At 40.0% G+C, this 18,744-nt stretch overlaps 1 protein-coding gene across 1 annotated transcript in view; it reads right to left on the bottom strand.

The window, feature by feature from the left end:
- Positions 1–2,731: 2,731 nt before the first annotated feature.
- TIMMDC1 (translocase of inner mitochondrial membrane domain containing 1) overlaps positions 2,732–18,744 on the bottom strand; it is a 28,703-nt gene continuing 12,690 nt past the window's right edge. The window contains exons 5-7 of the mRNA XM_066241414.1: positions 11,484–11,562; positions 8,256–8,366; positions 2,732–4,622 (exon numbers count right to left, since the gene is read on the bottom strand). Coding sequence (XP_066097511.1) covers positions 4,472–4,622; positions 8,256–8,366; positions 11,484–11,562 — 341 coding nt within the window. The 3' untranslated portion in view covers positions 2,732–4,471. The remainder of the gene's footprint in view (positions 4,623–8,255; positions 8,367–11,483; positions 11,563–18,744) is intronic.

Genomic DNA, 18,744 nt, shown 5'->3' with positions numbered 1-18,744 from the left:
GGCCCTTCCCAGCACCTCCATGTCAGCTGTGATGCTGATGGTTTCCACTCGTCCCATCACCCATGACCCTTGAAGAGACCTGGAGGCAGTTTTCTTTTCACCCTTTGTTTTGTGAAGTTAAGATGTTATGCATGGTGGGGGTTTTCTGCACTTGGAAGAATTCCTGGTTTGCCTCATAAATGTAACTTTGTATCTGAGTTCTGTTTTGCAAAATAACGTGGCTTTACACTATAAAAATAAAGCGTTTTGGGGGTGGAGACTCACCCTTGCGGATGATCAGTCTTGGTAGTGAGTCCTCCCGATCCCATCATCCCATCCTTTTCCTTTGTTTACTTTCTAATCCTCCAAAATTACGAGTCGCGCTGGCTCACAACGCTTTTCCATTTTTACCTTTCGTTTGCCCCCATTTGCCCACCTTTACATGTTTCAATGAGCAAATCTGACATGTTTGTGCATTAAACAGGAAATCCTTTGAATTATAGCTGTTGGAATTGTTGAAACTTCAAGGGGAGAAAACAAGGGGATCTCTCACACTGCTGTTCTGATGTCACTCAGATGTTGCATTTTTACCAATTTATGGCAAGACCTTTTATCAGCAAAAAGATTATGACTTGCTTTCTTGTCATACTAGTTTATAGCAGTGGGCTGGACTCAAACCTGCAGTACCTCAAAGATATGCCTGTACACTAAAGAGTAAGCTATCCTGACCTGTGGTGGCACAGTGAATAAAGTGCTGACCTGGAATGCTGAGGTCACCGGTTCGAAACCCTGGGCTTGTCTGTTCAAGGGACATGTGGGAGTTGATGCTTCCTGCTCCTCCCCCCACCCCTCTCTCTCCCCCAACTTCTCTAAAATGAATAAATCTTTAAAAAAAAAAAGCTATCTTTCTTTTAAATTTTTATTTATTGATTTTTAGATAGAGAGGAAGAGAAAGAGGAACATGGATTTGTTGTTCCACTTATTTATGCTTTTGTTGGTTGATTCTTGTATGTGTCCTGACCAGGGGTCGAACACACAATCTTCCCATGTTGGGTCGACACTAACCAACTGAGCTACCCAACTTCCGTGATTCTGCTTTCTCTGAAATTACTTCCACAACACAGTGGACCAGGAGAGGAGCTGACTTAGGCTGGGGCAATCAGACGTTTTTATCTGAAATTGTGAAGCTGGTTAGTAAGAGTTGACCTAGAAGAGACAAGATGGTGCTGGAGTAGGCGGACGAACCAACATCTACCTCCCAGAACCAAAGTGGATTACAAACTAATTTTAAGAACTATCATCTGGAAAAACCAACTTTGGACTAAACTAAGAGGACTCTTCAACCAAGGAACGCTGAAGAAGCCACACAGAGACTGGTAGGAAAAGCGGAAACGGGGAAACGCGGAGAGGGCTGCCCAGCTCCCCGGAGCAAACAGCAGCAGGGAGAGACTCGCGTGGCGGAAATTTAGTGTATCCCAAGGTTCTCTTTACCATGCCACAGTCGCAGAGCTCCAGGGAAAAGCAACCTGGTCTCAACTCTCCAGGCAGAGAACAGAAGCTCCATATCCACGTATGCTGCAAATGGCTTTTCCAGTCTACCTGAATCATTACCAGCTAGAAGCAGCGGTCATTGGGACTTGGACATGAGCTGCAAAGTATAGAATGGTGACAATTCCAGTGCCATGCGGACTTTTCCTGTGTGAACTTTTCCGGGACTCCTGCTCCCTGTGACAGCTCCTAACAGATTGAACTGTGGTTGGGTTGCATTTTTCAGGGATTTGGCATGGTGATGGGGCCAATTTGGACTTGGTGAACATGTTAAGGACACTACTCTTTTATGGATTCTTGCTGTATTGGCCAAGAGTTTGCTTAAAGGCTTTTAATCACTGTAAAAAAAAAAATAGAAGACTGGATAAAGAAGGTGGGGCACATATACACCATGGTATACTATTCAGCTAGAAGAAACAATGACATCGGATCACTTACAGCAGAATGGTGGAACCTTGATAACATTATGCGGAGTGAAATAAGCGAATCAGAAAAAAACAAGAACTGCAGGAGTCCATACATTGGTGGGACATAGAAGCGAGACTAAGAGACATGGACAAGAGTGTGGTGGTTACTGTGGGTGGGGAGAGGGAAGGGGGGAGAGGGGGAAGGGGAGGGGGAGGGGTACAAAGAATCTGGATAGAGGGTGACGGAGGATGATTTCTCTTTGGGTGATGGGTATGCAACAGAACTAAATGACAAGATAACCTGGAAATGTTTTCTTTGAATATATGTACCCTGATTTATTGATGTCACTCCATTAAAATAAAAAAATTTATTTATAAAAAAAAAAAAAAGAGTTGACCTAGTTTCTCAAATATGGTTGGACTTAAAATTTTAATTTTGATAGCTGTAAAGGGACCACATTATGCTATACAGTCTGTGGATCAGAAGTACTTTTAAATGGTTGCTCTCAGAACAAAATCACTAAAGAAAATAAAGGTAGTGGACTGACAAGAACTTAAAGCAAAGAAACAAAAAAATTGGAATTGCTGCTTTTAGTTAAGATTCATAATACTTTCTTGCACATGATAAAAAAATAACCCTTAGGAAATAATTAGCCACAGAATAGGAAAAACCTAAGAGACAGCTTATTTATATTCAAATAAATTATATTGTTATTACTTACTACATCTCATAAATGTTAGTACAACTTTTCCAAAAAGTTGTATTTTTATTATTCTGATAAATATTTTTGTGATATAAAATTACTTTTAAAACCAACCATCTAATTTCATATTTTCTAGTTGAAGCGTTTAATCTACATGTGGGTGTGAGTAAAACCATGAAAAGACTAACTGCACGTTTATCAGCAATTTATTAATGAGTTAAGAAAAATATGCATTACGGAGAGTGGTAATAACATGTAAATCATGGTGAAAACATACTGGTGCAGATGTTCTCATATTCTCATAACCACTAATATTTGACCTGACCTGTGGTGGTGCAGTGGATGAAGCATCAACGTAGAATGCTGAGGTCACTGGTTTGAAACCCTGGGCTTGCCTGGTCAAGGCACATATGGGAGTTGATGCTTCCTGCTCCTCCCCCCCTTCTCTCTCTCCCCCAACCTCTCTAAAACAAATAAATAAAAATTTTAAAAAATGTTAAACAAGTAAACAAATGAACAAAAAAACCCCCAACTACTACTATTTGTTGTTATATAATGCCCTATGTGCCAGGGCATTGTGCTATGCTTTACATATATCATCTCATTTAATACCCACTCTGAGGCAGACACTATTTTATTTGACAGACAGAACACTGAGAGTTAGAGTAAAAAGCCTTGCCATAGTCACAGGCTGGGAAGCCCCATGGCTGGGATTCTAAGCCTGTGGTCTTCCTCCAGGGCAGTTGTTTTAGCCGCTACACAGGCTGCTTCACAAACCTTTCCTGTGAACAACAGGATCTTCAAAGTAGGAAATATGAGGTCTAACATCAAAACAAAGCGCTAGCAGTTTTTTCCCTTTGGTACAGTTAACGCAGTCCACCCCCCCCACCCCCCCATTTAGAAAAGATACAATCTGCAGAACAGCCCCCTTCCGAGGCAGCAAGCCCCTGGAGCGCAGACTGCATCTGCCCTAAGGAACTCTTTCAGAATACAGCCTTCACAACTGGTCAGCAGTACTGAGAGAGGAAACAACATTAGGCTTTAAAAAAGTATGCTTATCTTTTTTGTTAAATTTATCTTTTATTTCAAATGGCAGAGAGATCATTCTTTAATTTCTATTAAAGCCACACCCTACTATACAGTTAGGCCCACACTGTTACTAGGACCCAAGAACAAAAGGGTTTCACAGACCATTTGCCGTACCTGGTTCTTCTCTCCTCCTCCTAGTAATTCCTAGAATACGCCTTTATTTTATTTATTTATTTTAAAAAAATTTTTTTAAAGACTTTATTTATTTTAGAGAGGATAGAGAGAAAGAGAGAGGAAGAGAGAAGGAGGGAGGAGCAGGAAGCATCAACTCCCATATGTGCCTTGACCAGGCAAGCCCAGGGTTTCGAACCGGCGACCTCAGCGTTCCAGGTCAATGCTTTATCCACTGCGCCACCACAGGTCAGGCTAGAGTATGCTTTTAAAGGGCTACAAGAATACATACACAACCTGTAGAATTCAACTTTAATCCTCTGAGAAATTTTTAATTTGCTGTTATATACTTCAGGAAAAAGAAATGTATATTGATCAATCAATATAGACATGTTGAATATATAGATTGACCAATATAAATATATGTATGTATTTAAATTTAAGAATAAGTAAATTGAGAGTACAACATCCCAATTTTTGGTTTAGAAAAAGGTAAGAACAGGTTCCTGCCGCTACAGGTGCTGGTGCGTACACCTGTCCTCAGGCTAACCCAGGAGGAGCCTGACCCCTGGCATTCAGTGGGCGTGGCAACAGAGATCCCTCAACTCTCCAGAGTTTCAAGTCCAGACCTGTTCAGTCCTTGTCTTGTTTCTCTGTTGATGAGGGGTTTCTAGGAAGATTCAGCAGTGCTTCAATTTTCTCAGAATCATTCTTGGAGCGATCTTTCTGTATGCTGCTTTCAATTTCTTCAGGGAGGAGCTCAGTAAATTGTAGCCTGGCTTTCCTGGAATTAGAGTGAAAGGATATATCAAGTACTGTTCTGCTTCTTGAGTTTGTAGAGAGGTGTTCTTATTTAAAGATAGCATTTGTCTTATTCTCCCTGCAACTTATAAACACTACTACTCCTGGCACTTCAAATTCAGTGACTTTCTTCTCTTTCCTGTCCACTCACAAGCCAACTAGAATTCCTTAAAAATTTTTGCTTTTTAATTTATTGCTTTTAGACAGAGAGAGGAAGAGAGAGAGAGAGAGAAAAAAAAAAAAGAAAATGAGAGAAAGAGAAATGTTGATTTGTTGTTTCACTTATTCATGCATTCATTGGTTGATTCTTGTGTGCCCTGACCAGGGAGTGAACCCTCAAACTTGGCATATTGAGATGATGCTCTAACCAACTGGTTTTCAACCTTTTTACTTTGAGGACCAGTGAAAATAGGAGAATTATTTTGGGGACTGCTAAGGCAGAAATCACCCTGAGCATAAGCAAAGTCAACTAAGATCACTGGGTCTATAACCTTCACACAACATCAAGGTGGTTAACTGTTTTGCAGACCAGCATGAAATTTTTGGCAAACTGTCCCGAAGACCAGCAGTTGAAAAACAATGCACTGAGCTACCCGGCCAGGGCCTAGAATTCTTGTATTACCAAAATTGCTGTGGTGGCACCAGAGTTCTTGCAGGCAGGATGTGCAGGGACTGAAGCCCCCTGGGTTAAGGTGCTAGCCTTGCAACCTGCCTTCTTACCCTCAGGGTTGGGGGAGGGGGACATGAGTCCCCAGCCACTCTGTTAAATTTTCTGTTGTCGGACCTTGTAGAAACTGCACAAAGTCTCTAACAATGGTAATATTAGTATAGAAAAATCAGATGGGACATTATAAATATAGTGTGTCCGTGAAGTCACGGTGCACATTTGGCCAGTCACAGGAAAGCAACAAAAGATGATAGAAATGTGAAATCTGCACCAAAAGGAAAACCCTCCCAGTTTCTGTAGGATGATGTGGCAGCATGTGCGCATGTGTAGATGATGACGTAACACCGTGTATACAGTGGAGCAGCCCACGGCCATGCCAGTCGAGATGTGGACGGTACAGAGGAAAGTTCAGTGTGTTCTGTGGCTCACTAAATTCGAATCCATGACCAAAGTGCAACATGAATATTGGCGCATTTATAACAAAGCACCACCACATAGGAATAACATTACTCGGTGGGATAAGCAGTTGAAGGAAACCGGCAGTTTGGTGGAGAAACCCCGTTCTGGTAGGCCGTCAGTCAGTGACGAGTCTGTAGAGGCTATACAGGATAGCTACCTAAGGAGCCCTAAAAAATGTGCGTGAGCCCACATGGAACTGCACTGAATAGGTATGAAACTGGGAGAGTTTTCCTTTTATTTGGTGCAGATTTCATATTTCTATCGTCTTTTGTTGCTTTCCTGTGACCAGTCAAAAGTGCACCATGACTTTACAGACACACTGTATATACACGAGAAATTAAAATCTGATTTCCAGAAAACAGATCAGTTCTTTTTCTAAATCATTACTGCTTTCCTTTCCTTAAGTGATTAGCTGTATCACCTATGACTTCTTTCTCAATTTTTACAACCCAGGTCTGACCATTTCTCTTCCATACCTCTAGAGCAAGTTTTCTACATTTTCTGCTCACTGAGGCAATTTTTTTTTTTCAGAGACACAGAGAGAGTCAGAGAAAGGGATCGATAGGGACAGACAGGAACGAAGAGAGATGAGAAGCATCAATCATCAGTTTTTCGCTGCGACGCTTTAGTTGTTCATTGATTGCTTTCTCATATGTGCCTTGACCATGGGCCTTCGGCAGACCGAGTAAACCCTTGCTCGAGCCAGTGACCTTGGGTCCAAGCTGGTGAGCTTTGCTCAAGCTGGAGACCTCGGGGTCTCGAACCTGGGTCCTCTGCATCCCAGTCTGACGCTCTATCCACTGCGTCACTGCCTGGTCAGGCTCACTGAGGCAATTTTTTAGACTATCACTTTGTTTGATTTCCCTAGAGAAGCAAGAAGATAAAAACTTCTAAACCAGGGGTCGAGAAACTTTATGGCTGAGAGAGCCATGAACCCCACATATTTTAAAATGTAAATCCATGAGAGCCATACAATGACCCATGTATGTTACGCATTATCCGATAAAAATTTGGTGTTGTCCGGAGGACAGCTGTGATTGGCTCCAGCCACCCGCAACCATGAACATGAACTATAGGAAATGAATGGATTGTAATACATGAGAACGTTTTATATTCTCAATGTTATTATTTTTATTAAAGATTTGTCTGTGAGCCAGATGCAGCCATCAAAAGAGCCATATCTGGCTCGTGAGCCATAGGTTCCTGACCCCTGTTCTAAACTATACTGCTCACAAAAATTAGGGGATATTTCAAAATGAATATGAAGCTATAAAATATCCCCTAATTTCTGTGAGCAGAATATTTACTAAACTAATGTAACATACTTTCCTTATCTTTCCAACTCCTTTTTCAAAGTTTCCTTTTTTAAAAATAAGTCTCTTATGGTAGAGAAATAAGGTAATGCTTTCATGCTTTTAATTCTTCATAATATTAAATTTTATGCTGGCATTCAGAATTCTAAGTGCTTTATTCTAGAACCTATATAACTGCATATCCCATCTACCCACTTAATATGGAGAAGAGAAAGGAACAAAACAAACATTGTACACTGTGGTACGATTCTTTCCTTAGAATAACTAAGAAAATAGAGGGCTTTAAGTTGAGAAAGATATCTAAGGTCAGACTAATTAATCATCTAGCTAGGATTTAAAGCTTTGTTTTAAAAAATCAATGCTCTTTTTCTTATAGCACCTAAGTCCTTGGACAACAGATCTACAAATACTAAGAATTCCTGTGTCTGTGTGTGTGTGTGTTTAGCACAAATGGAGTTTCACGTAAAAACCGAGAAATAATGACTACTCATCTATTCCACTATCCACACAGCAGCTGCAGCAGATGTTCTCTTGGGCAGCTGGGAAGCTAGAACATGAGAATCACTTGTCCAGGAGCACTAGATGGCAGCCTGTTAATGTGATCTCACAACGATTCGGCATGACGTGTGCTGTCAGTCTGACCGCTGGTCTCCAGGGAATGACTATATGAAGCTGGGAAATTACAGCCTCCTCAGTGGCATCCAGCCCCACGGTATCTACCTAATTCCTCTGCGTCCACAGCAAGAAGCAGAATCTTCTAATGTAAAGCCTGAATGTGTTCTGCATTGTTTATAGATATATGTGTGAACTGGGATACCACTTTTCAAATAAAATCTAGTAAAGCTCACTCACTGCTGTGCATTTTCTTTAATGTCCATAAGAAGTCAAAAACAGAAAAAGTATGCAACCAACTGAAATTTACATTTTAACTTTTCAAAAACAAATGGATCTAAGGAAAAATCCTCATCCGATTAAAAATAAAATGAGTATCTTTCATTTTTCTAGTCTCCTTAATTAAAAAGATAAAAAAACAAAAGCCAGGTAGGGTACAAGTTGAAAGGCTCAGTAAAACTGAACTCCTGCTTGAACAGAAGGGCAGTTTTGTACACTGGGTTAGTAAAGCAGCCCTGCCCAAGGCCTCCGCTAGGACAGTCAACTGTCTTAGCAGGCTCCTTACCACTCTTCCAGCTTCAGCTCATGGAGTGCTCTTTGATCCTTCTGTTTTCTCTCCTGAACTGTCTCACCATGGTACTTCTGAAGCGCCATCAACAGGCTTCCCACAGGAGTGCTGAGTGAGAAGCAGAGGGGAAGCTTAGAAAAAGCAAGCCCTTAGACCAGGCAAGATGTGAGCGTCGATGCTGAGACCCGAGCAGCACCAGCTGAGCCACTTGCTCACTGACGGGTACGGAACGTTTGATAATTCAAGTGTCCTTGTCAAATATAGAAAAAAAATCAAAGCAATTTCCTTCCTGGTCTGAACAACAGAGGAAAACAATCACTGCAATTTCCTAAAAGTAAGTGGTATCAAAACCACAGTTCTATAAATTGCCTGATTTTAATAAAAAATTAACCAGGAAAATATATATTATATTTATGACAAGTTCTATTAAGTAACCCTATACTGAAGGTTTCTCAGAAGTAAATGAATACCAGAAATGGTACCAGATCCCCTCCGGGGCAGTAGGCATTTTTGGTTGGGGTAAGAATACGACTGGCTTTTGCAGGTGGAGGCCCTAAAACACCCTACAATTCAAAAGTCCAGCACAAAGGTTTCACCCACAATGCCAGTAGTTACCCGAGTAAGAGACTGATTTACTATATACTGCATAGGTGGGATATAAAACGGAGACGCACTGACACAGATAACAGTGAAGTGGTCACCAGGCGGAGCGGTATGGGAAGAGGGGAGTAAAGAGGGACAGACACGGTGATGAAAAACAATCTGATTCTGGGTGATGGGCACACAACACACAGTTCAAATGCTATAGAGATACTCACCTGAAACCTTTGTATTCTTATCGATCAATGTCACCCCATAAACAGTTCAAATGCTATAGAGATGTTCACCTGAAACCTATGTACTCTTATTGATCAATGTCACCCCATTAAATTTAATTCTAAATTAAAAAAAGGAAACTGATGCACAGAACAGTTATGACAGTAAGGGAAAGGGTTTCGTTCCTGTGTTCTCAAAGGAGTGTTTGGCTCTGCTAGAACTTAAATTTCCTCTGGCTAGAATGTAAGGAAGCTCATTTAAAATATTTGCTAAGTGGAAAAGTCCACTGACAGATGAATGATAAAAATGTTAATACAACAGAACATTATGCACCTTAAAAAAAGAGATCCTGTTCTATGCTACAACATGGATGAACCTTAAGGACATTATATTGAGAAAAATAAGCCAGTTACAAAAAGGCACACGTGATTGCACTCATAGGAAGCATCTGACGTGGTCAGAATCATAAACACAGAAAATAGAACTGTGGCCGCCGAGGACAGAGGGGCAGGGAGAAGGAGAACTCGTGTTTAATAAATATTCAGATCCCGTTTTGTTATATCAAAAAGTTCTAGAGATCTGTTGCACAACAATGTGAATGCACTTATCACCTCTGCACTGTACAATCAAAAATGGTATATCATTTTTTCCACAATAAAAACAAGTTTTTGTTGCTAAGGTCAACAATGTTCCCTTTAAACCAACCTGGTATATTGTCAATACAATGGAAAGAATGCCGTGATGGATTATAACATGCTAAATTAAAAAACAAACAAACTTTTTAATAATAAAAAAATATAATCTATAAATCTACAGTTACCTCCTCCTGGGAAGGGGATGGGAAAAGGGAGTGGGCAGACGGAGAAGGGAGAACTCTTCTATTTAGGTGAATGGCAACTAACATAGAACAGAAGAAATAGTAGACTAACAAATCAATGTTTGCCTTTGTAATAACTGATTACAGCATAGATCATTAATGGATCATTAAAAATCCCTAGAAGATAGTTGGAAAGCAGGCTATTCACAGAGTTTCACCCCACAGTTACATGTTGATTACAATGGGGAAAGATACCTTTGCAGTGGAGAAATTTAGTAGATACCCAATGTGTATCAGAATTCTTAAGTGGCCCCCCAAAGTTTCCTGCCCTCACACCTAAACTGTGAATATGGTCAGATACTATGCCCACGATTATCTTACATGGCAAATTGATTTTACAGATGTAATTAAAGTTTCTAATCAGTTGAATTTGAGTCAATCAAAAAGATTATCTGGGTAATCTTTTAAAAAGAACCCATTCAAGCCTACTCTGACTTCTGATATAATAAATGCAATTGTTCTAGATTAAAGAAATCTAAAGAGACATGGTTACTATACACAATATACAAATGGATCCTGGGCTTTAAAAAATTTATATACATACATTGTGGTAATAATTAAATAATTTCAAATAAGATCCTATCTTAGATAGTTATAATTAATAAATGCTGAATCATTTATTGTGACACCTGTACTGTGATATCACCGCACAACGTCCTTGAGCCTGGAAAATACACGCTGCTGTACTTAGGGGTACAAAATATGAGGTCTCAAATGGTTTAACCAAAAAGAAGAAAAAAAAGAAAAAGAAATATACACACATCTACCTGTATACAGAGAGATAAAAAACAAATATGGCAAAATGTTAACAATTTGGTGAATCTAAGTGAATGGGTATATGGGTGTTCAATGTACTAATTCATACAATGTACTTTTCTGTAGGTTCAGAATTTTCAAAGTAAAAGGAAAATATTTTTTAATTTATTAAACTAAATAAAGTTAAAACTTTTTTTCTGAGAGAGAGAGAAAGAGATGAAGAGAGAGAGGGAAAGAGAGAGAGAAAGAGAGAAGCATCAACTAATTGTCCCACTTAGTTGTGCCATTGATTGCTTCTCATATGTCCCGACTGGGGCTCCAATCAGCAACCTTGAAGTAAAGCCAACACCCTCTACATGGAGCCAGTGACTCTGGTAGCAGCAACTCTGGGCTTGAGCTGGTGACCCCCAGGATGGAACCGGCAATCTTTGTGCTCCAGGATGATGCTCTATCCACTGTGCATCTGCCAGGGCACCTGAAATCTTTTTTTATTAATAGAATGTGCTTAACTTCCTTATTCTTTTATCTTCTCTTTGTAAGTACCTTTGTTCAAACTAAAAATAGTTTCAAGTGTTAGTGATAGTTCACCCAGTGAAAACTGGAAGTAAATGAACAACTGGGGTAGAATTAGAATTGGACAAAGCTACTACCAACATGTGACTAGAGGTCTTTACTAGGCCCTAACTTTTAAATTTGTTCTTTAGAAATGAATATTTACCAGGCAAGGCATTAATGAAAATTGTGTTAATTTAAAATCAAACCATGTTAACACTTACCCCAGCAAGGCTCCAAGTATGCCACCAGCTATCAGGCCATGTAGGCCTAAATTTATTCTAAAAAGACTTCCTGTGACAGCTATTTAAAAACAAGCACAGAAAAATGGCAATATTAAGTCATACTTAAGCACTAGAATTTTTAAATTTTCCTTCTATAAAAAGAAGCATAAATACCTACGTAAGCTGTCTGAGCTCAACATTAATATACCACCACAACCTAGAATCCTTGAGTCTAAAATGCCAATACAACCACCTTCTATTCTGCAGATTCAAAAGAATAAATATTCCTTTTACAAAACTAATTTCTCAATCTGTTCTATGGATCGAACCTCTTCTCATTTGGCTTCATTTTTGCCAACCTCCTCTTAAAAATGTGTAATTTCTTCACTTGCACCTCTTTCATTTCCCTTCTTCAAGAAAAGCTTTCCCCAAGTAAACAAGAAAACCCCTGCAGTAATATGCCTTTGCCCTGTCTGTACTGCACACTACACCTCTCAGGCGGGCCTACGAGTGGCAGCATTGAGCTCACAATGCCACCCAGTGGCCTGTGCACATCCATAATGGTCACTCATTTTCCTCTTTTACTATGCACAGCACAACTAGTGTCCTCTCAGGTGGTAACACTTTTAAAAAATAACATTTGAAGTTTATTATTTAAGTATTATGCATTCATTCTTTACATTTTCTACAATTTTTAATTAAGAACAAAAATCACCTTTTCTATTATCCAGAGACAGTAATTTGATCTTTCCTGCTAGTCTCCTTTTCAAGCAAAATATTTTTTAAACACCTATTAGGCCTGACCAGGTGGTGGCTCAGTGAATAGTGTTGAACTGGGTCACTGAGGATCCAAGTTCAGACGAGATCGGGCGTGTTCAGAGTGGTATGGCCGTAGACGGATCCAAGTTCAAAACCCTTGAATGAGGACTCATTCAGCTTAAGCACAGGTTCACCGGCTTCAGTGCAGGGTCACCAGCTTGAGTGTGAGCTCACCATCTTGAGCACACGGTCACTGGCTTGAGCAAGGGATCACTGGCTCAGCTGTAGCCCCCACTCCAGGCACATATAAGAAGCAATCAATGGGCCCTGGCCGGTTGGCTCAGTGGTAGAGCGTCAGCCTGGCGTCCAGGAGTCCCGGGTTTGATTCCCGGCCAGGGCACACAGGAGAAGCGTCCATCCGCTTCTCCACCCCTCCCCCTCTCCTTCCTCTCTGTCTCTCTCTTCCCCTCCTGCAGCCAAGGCTCCATTTGGAGCAAAGTTGGCCCAGGCACTGAGGATGGCTCTGTGGCCTCTGCCTCAGGTGCTAAAATGGCTCTGGTTGCAACAGAGCACCACCCCCTGGTGGGCATGCCGGGTGGATCCCGGTCGGGCGCATGCGGGAGTCTGTCTGACTGCCTCCCTGTTTCCAAGTTCAGAAAAATAAAAAAAAAAAAAAAAAAAAAAAAGAAGCAATCAATGAACAACTAAGGTGCTGCAATGACAAGTTGATGCTTCTCATCTCTCTCCCTTCCTGTCTGTCTCTGTCTCTCACTTGCTCTCTCTTGGGGGAAAAAAAAACCCTTTTAGAATAGCCAAAATCTGGAATACTAACACCAAATGCTGGTGAGAGTGTGGAATGACATAAATCCTTGTTCCTTCCTGGTGGAAATGCAAAATGGTATAGCCACATTGAAAGACAGTTTGGCAGTTTCTTATAAAACCAAACATACTCTTACCATATGATCCAGCAATCACATTCCTTAGTATTTACCCCAAAGAGTCAGTAACTTATGTCCACACCAAAACCTGCACACACGTTTATAGCAGCTTTGTTCACAACTGTCAAAACTTGGAATCAACCAAGATGTCCTTCACCAGGTGATGGACAAATGAACTGTGGTACATCCGACAATGGAATATTATTCAGCACTAAAAAGAAATGAGCTATCCCCTCATGAAAAGACATGGAGGAAACTTAAATGTGTATTATTAAGTGAAAAAGCCAATTTAAAAAGCTACATACTGTATGATTCTAACTGTATACAACATTGTGAAAAAGGCTAACTACGGGCACAGTAAGAAAGACCACTGGTTGCAGGGGCAGGCTGGGGTACAGGGATGACTATGTGAGGCACAGCTTTTTAGGGCAGTGAAAATACTCTTTATGACACTATAATGATGGGTACATAAAAATAATGCTAACTGCCAGACAACTGTGCCTCACTTCTGTGCTTTATCCCTGGACAGGTTACTGGGCTCCATAACAGCTTGAACTGCGCACTCCTGCTGGAATGCTCACTAAGTCTTGCAGATCATCAGTCTTGGCAATGAGTCCTCCGGATCCCATCCTTTTCCTCTGTTTATTTTCTAATTCTCCCAGGCCAATGCTCCATCCACTGTGCCACCACCTGGGCAGGCAAGAGTTTGCATAACATCTTAACTTCACAAAACAAAGGGTGAAAGAATGTTGAATTTTTGTCAAATGCTTTTTCTTTCATAGTCAACTTGAATTCTTTGAATAAATTCTACTTGGTCATGGTGTATAACCCTTATTTGTTGCTGGATTTTGTTCACTAATAATTTGTTAAGAATTTTTGTGTATGTATTCTTCAAGGACAGTGATCTAGTTTTCTTTGCTCTTTATCTGGCTTTGGTATCAGTATAATACCAGTCTAACAGAATGAGTTCCCTCTTCTGTTTTCTGGAAGTTTGTGAAAGCAGCTTTTCAAATAGCCAGGGAAGCCATTGGTCTTGTGCTTTTCTTTGTGAAAAGATTCTAAAATTATTTAGCTTATTAATTTGTTTTATGGTTATTCAGATTTTTCCATTTCTTCTTGAGTAAATTTTGGTAATCTTTTTTTTCTTGATCTTGCTAAAGAATGGTCTATTTTGGTGATCTTTTCATGAACCAACTTTTGATTTCATTGATTTTCTCTATTGTTTTTCTTTCAGTTTCACTGAGTTTTGTTCTATGTCCATTATTAATATTTCCCTCTTACTTTAGATTTATTTTTCTTTTCAGTTTTTAGTTTTTGAAGATGGATATTAGATTACTCATTTGAGATCGATCTTTCTTTTCTTTCTCTCTCCATCTCTTCCTTCTTTAATTCTTTATTTTTTCCATTGATTTGAGAGAAGGGAAAGAGGGTAGGGGGGAGAGAAAGAGAGAGATGGCAACCTGTTGTTGTACTTAGTTGTTCCATTTAGTTGTGCACTCATTGACTGCTTTTCCTACATGCCCTGCCAGGGATTAAACCCATGACCTCGGTGCAACAGGCACTGCACCATCTGGCCAGCTCCAAGATCTTCTTGTAAAATATATAAATTTCCCTCTCGGCACTAATTTGCTTACATCTCATAAATTTTGATATTATGTACTTTCATTCAACTCAAAAAATTCCTAATTTACATTGTGACTTTTCTTTGGTTTATGGGTTATTTATAAATATGTTGCTTATTATTATTTTTTAATTGATTTTAGAGCCTAACCAGGTGGTAGCGCAGTGGATAGTGTTAGACTGGGCTGTGGAGGATCCAGGTACAAAACCCCAAGCTTGCCAGCTTGAGCACAAGCTGGTTTGAGCCCAAGGTCGCTGGCTTAAGCAAGGGGTCACTCCATCTGCGGTAGCCTCTCAGTCAAGGCACATATGAGAGGGCAATCAATGAACAACTAAGGTGCTGCAACAAAGAATTGATACTTCTCATCTCTCTCCCTTCCTGTCTGTCTGTTCCTATCTGTCTCTCCCACCAAAAAAAAAAAAAAAGAAAAAGAAAAAGCCTGACCTGTGGTGGCGCAGTGGATAAAGCTTCGACCTGGAACACTGAGGTCACAGGTTCAAAACCTTGCACTTGCCTGGTCAAGGCACATATGGGAGTTGATGCTTCCTGCTCCTCCCCCCTTTGTCTCTCTCTCTGTCTCTCTCTCCATTCTAAAAAAAAAAAAAAAAAAATTAGAGAAAGAGAAAGGAAGAGAGAAAAACAGTGACCAGCTGCCCCACCTCTCCAAGCACTCACTAGTTGAGCCCTGTATGTGCCCTGAGCAGGGGTTAAACCTGCAACTCTGGCACATCAGGATGACACTCTGTTTAACTGCTAAATATTTGTTCATTTCTCCCAAATTTTTGTTGTTTAAATGCATTGAGATCAGAGAATATATTCTGTACAATTTCAATATTTTAAAATTCATTGAGACTTGTTTTACGGCCTTGCATATGATTTAGTCTGGAGAATGTCCATGGACACTTACTTGAAAAGACCGTGCATTCTGCTGTTGTTGGGTGGAGTGTTACAGAGATGATAGTTAGGTCACATAGGTTGATAGTTTTGTTCAAGTCTTCTATTATCTTTGTTTACTTTCCCTCTATTTGTTCTATCTTTTATTAAATGGGGGGTACTAAAGTCTTCAACTCCTATTATTATCTATTTCTTTTTTCAAATAAAAGTCTTTGCTTCATGTATTTTGGAGCGCTATTCTTAAATGCAATTAGTAATATATCTTCTTGATGGATTGGTCCTTTGCACATTATAAAATGTCCTTCCATCTCTAACATTGTTTTCAAGTATATTCTGTCTGATATTAGTAATAGTAACTCCAGCTCTTTTTCATCTCTTTTCTGAACTGCTTGGATAGTATATTTTTCCCACCTGAAGTATGTCTCTAATAGACAGCATATAGTTGGATTTATTAAAATATAGTTGGACTGTATCTGGTTATTGATGGGAGTATTTAATCCATTCATATTTAATGTTATTTTTGACATGGTTAAATTTAGGTATGACATTTACTAATTATTTTCTATATATCCTTTTTAATTTTTTTCTTGGACTTGTTACTACTTTTGAAAGTTACATTCTTACTATTTGCTTGAGCTATTATGCTATGCATCTCAATTTATCACAATCTACTTTAGATCAGTACTAATTCCAGTAAAATGTAGAAACATTGTTCCAACATAGCTCCAATCCTCTCCCATCTTGTGTTTTATATTTGTTTAAAAAACTAAAATACAATGTTATTATTTTACACAATCATAGGGTTTTTAAAATTTTTTTTTTATTTTTTTGTATTTTTCTGAAGTTGGAAACAGGGAGGCAGTCAGACAGACTCCTGCATGTGCCCAACCGGGATCCACCCAGCATGCCCACCAGGGGGCGATGCTCTGCCCATCTGGGGCATTGCTCTGCTGCAACAAGAGCCATTCTAGCACCTGAGGCAGAGGCCATAGAGCCATCCCCAGCGCCCAGGCCATCTTTGCTCCAATGGAGCCTCGGCTGCGGGAGGGGAAGAGAGAGACAGAGAGGAAGGAGGGGGGGTGGAGAAGCAGATGGGCGCTTCTCCTGTGTGCCCTGGCTGGGAATCGAACCCGGGACTCCTGCACGCCAGGCCAACGCTCTACCACTGAGCCAACCAGCCAGGGCCAATCATAGGTATTTTTTAAAGCACGAAAACAGTTAAGAGAAACAAAGCCCTGGCCGGTTGGCTCATTGGTACAGCGTCAGCCTGGCATGTGTAAGTCCTGGGTAGAGCATCGGCCTGGCATGTGAAGTCCCAGGTTTGATTCCCAGTGAAGGCACACAGGAGAAGCACCCATTTGCTTCTCCACCCCTCCTCCTTTTCTCTCTCTCTTTCTCCATCCCTTCTCCCACAACCATGGCTCGAATGGTTCAAGCAAGTTGGCCCAGGCACTGAGGATGGCTCCATGGCCTCAGCTCAGATGCTAAAATAGCTCAGTTGCCAAGCAACAAAGCAGTGGCCCCAGATGGGCAGAGCATCCCTCAGTAGGGGGCTTGCCGTGTGGATCCTGGTTGGGATGGATGCGGGAGTCTACCTACCAGCCACTCACCTAATTAAAAAAAAGAAAAAAACAATAGATTTACAAAGTCTTTTATATTAACCTATGGAGTTACCATTTCTAGTGCTTTTCATTTCTTCCCTTGGAGTCATTACTATTTAATTGCTCCAATAAATCTCCATTTCTTCCCTCTTTTATGCTATTAATGTCATACATAGATTTAAATTTTATATGCCCAATACTTAATTTTATTATTTTATGTAACTGCTTTTGATCAGTTAAGAAAATTAATGTTTATGCTGCTTTTAATAATTACTTAGACAATTACCTCTATCAATGCTCTTTAATTCTTCACGTAGATCCCAGTTAACATCTAGTATCACTTCCTTTCAGCCAGAAGAACTTCCGTTACTATTTTTGTAAGGCAGGTCTGCTACCAACAAATTCTCTTTGTTTACCTGACAATGTCATTATTTTTGCCTTCAATTTTGTAGGATTGTTTGCTAGATAGAGAATTCTTACAGACATCTGTAAGATATAGACTTCTTATTCTTTTCTGCACTTTGTCATTCTACTGCCTCTGGCTTCCACCACTTTCATGAAAAGTCGGCTGTTAACCTTATTGGGTGTAACTTGTATGAGTTAGTTATTTTATTTCCTTGCTGCTTTCAAGATTTTCTCTTTGTCTTCCAACAGTGTAACTATTATGTGTCTAGGTATGAATCTCTTCATGTTTATTCTTGGAGTTTGTGGAACTTCTTGGATGTTTAGATCAATGTTTTTCACCAAATTTGGGAGGTTTCCAGATATAACTTCTTTTTTTTTCAGCGAGGGGTGGGGACAGACAGGAAGGGAGAAAGATGAGAAGCATCAATTCTTCATTGCAGCACCTTAGTTGTTCACTGATTGCTTTCTCACACATGCCTTGACCAACGGGCTCTAGCCAGGCCAGTGAACTGCTAATCAAGCCAGTGACCAAGGCCTTGTGTATGATCCCACACTCATACCAGCGATGCAGCACCCAAGCTGGCAACCTTGTGGTCTCGAACCTGAGCCCCCAGTATCCCAGGCTGATGCTCCATCCCCTGTGCTACCACTTGGTCAGGTCAGACATAATTTCTTAAAATACTTTTTCTGACCCTTTCTCTCCTCTTCATTTAGCATTCCCTTCATACATGTTTGTATTCTTGAGGTGTCCTCTAGATCTCTTATGCTTTTGTTCATTTCTCATCATTTATTAAATGCTACCCTTTACAACAGATAACCCATATTGATCTATCTTCGAGTTCACTGATTCTCTTATGCTATCTCAAATCTGCTGTTGTTTCTCCTCTTCATTGACATTTTAATTTCTATTATTGTATTTATCAACTCCAGAATTTTCACTTTACTTTTTAATAATTTCTATCTTTATTGATATTCTCTATTTGCTGAATCACTGTCATCATACTTTAATTCTTTAAAAATGGCTTGAAATCTTTTGTTTACTA

This window comes from Saccopteryx bilineata, chromosome 8 (assembly GCF_036850765.1).
Source record: "Saccopteryx bilineata isolate mSacBil1 chromosome 8, mSacBil1_pri_phased_curated, whole genome shotgun sequence".
In the NCBI taxonomy this organism is placed as follows: Eukaryota; Metazoa; Chordata; class Mammalia; order Chiroptera; family Emballonuridae; genus Saccopteryx; species Saccopteryx bilineata.
This window is presented reverse-complemented; position numbering and strand designations above follow the sequence as displayed.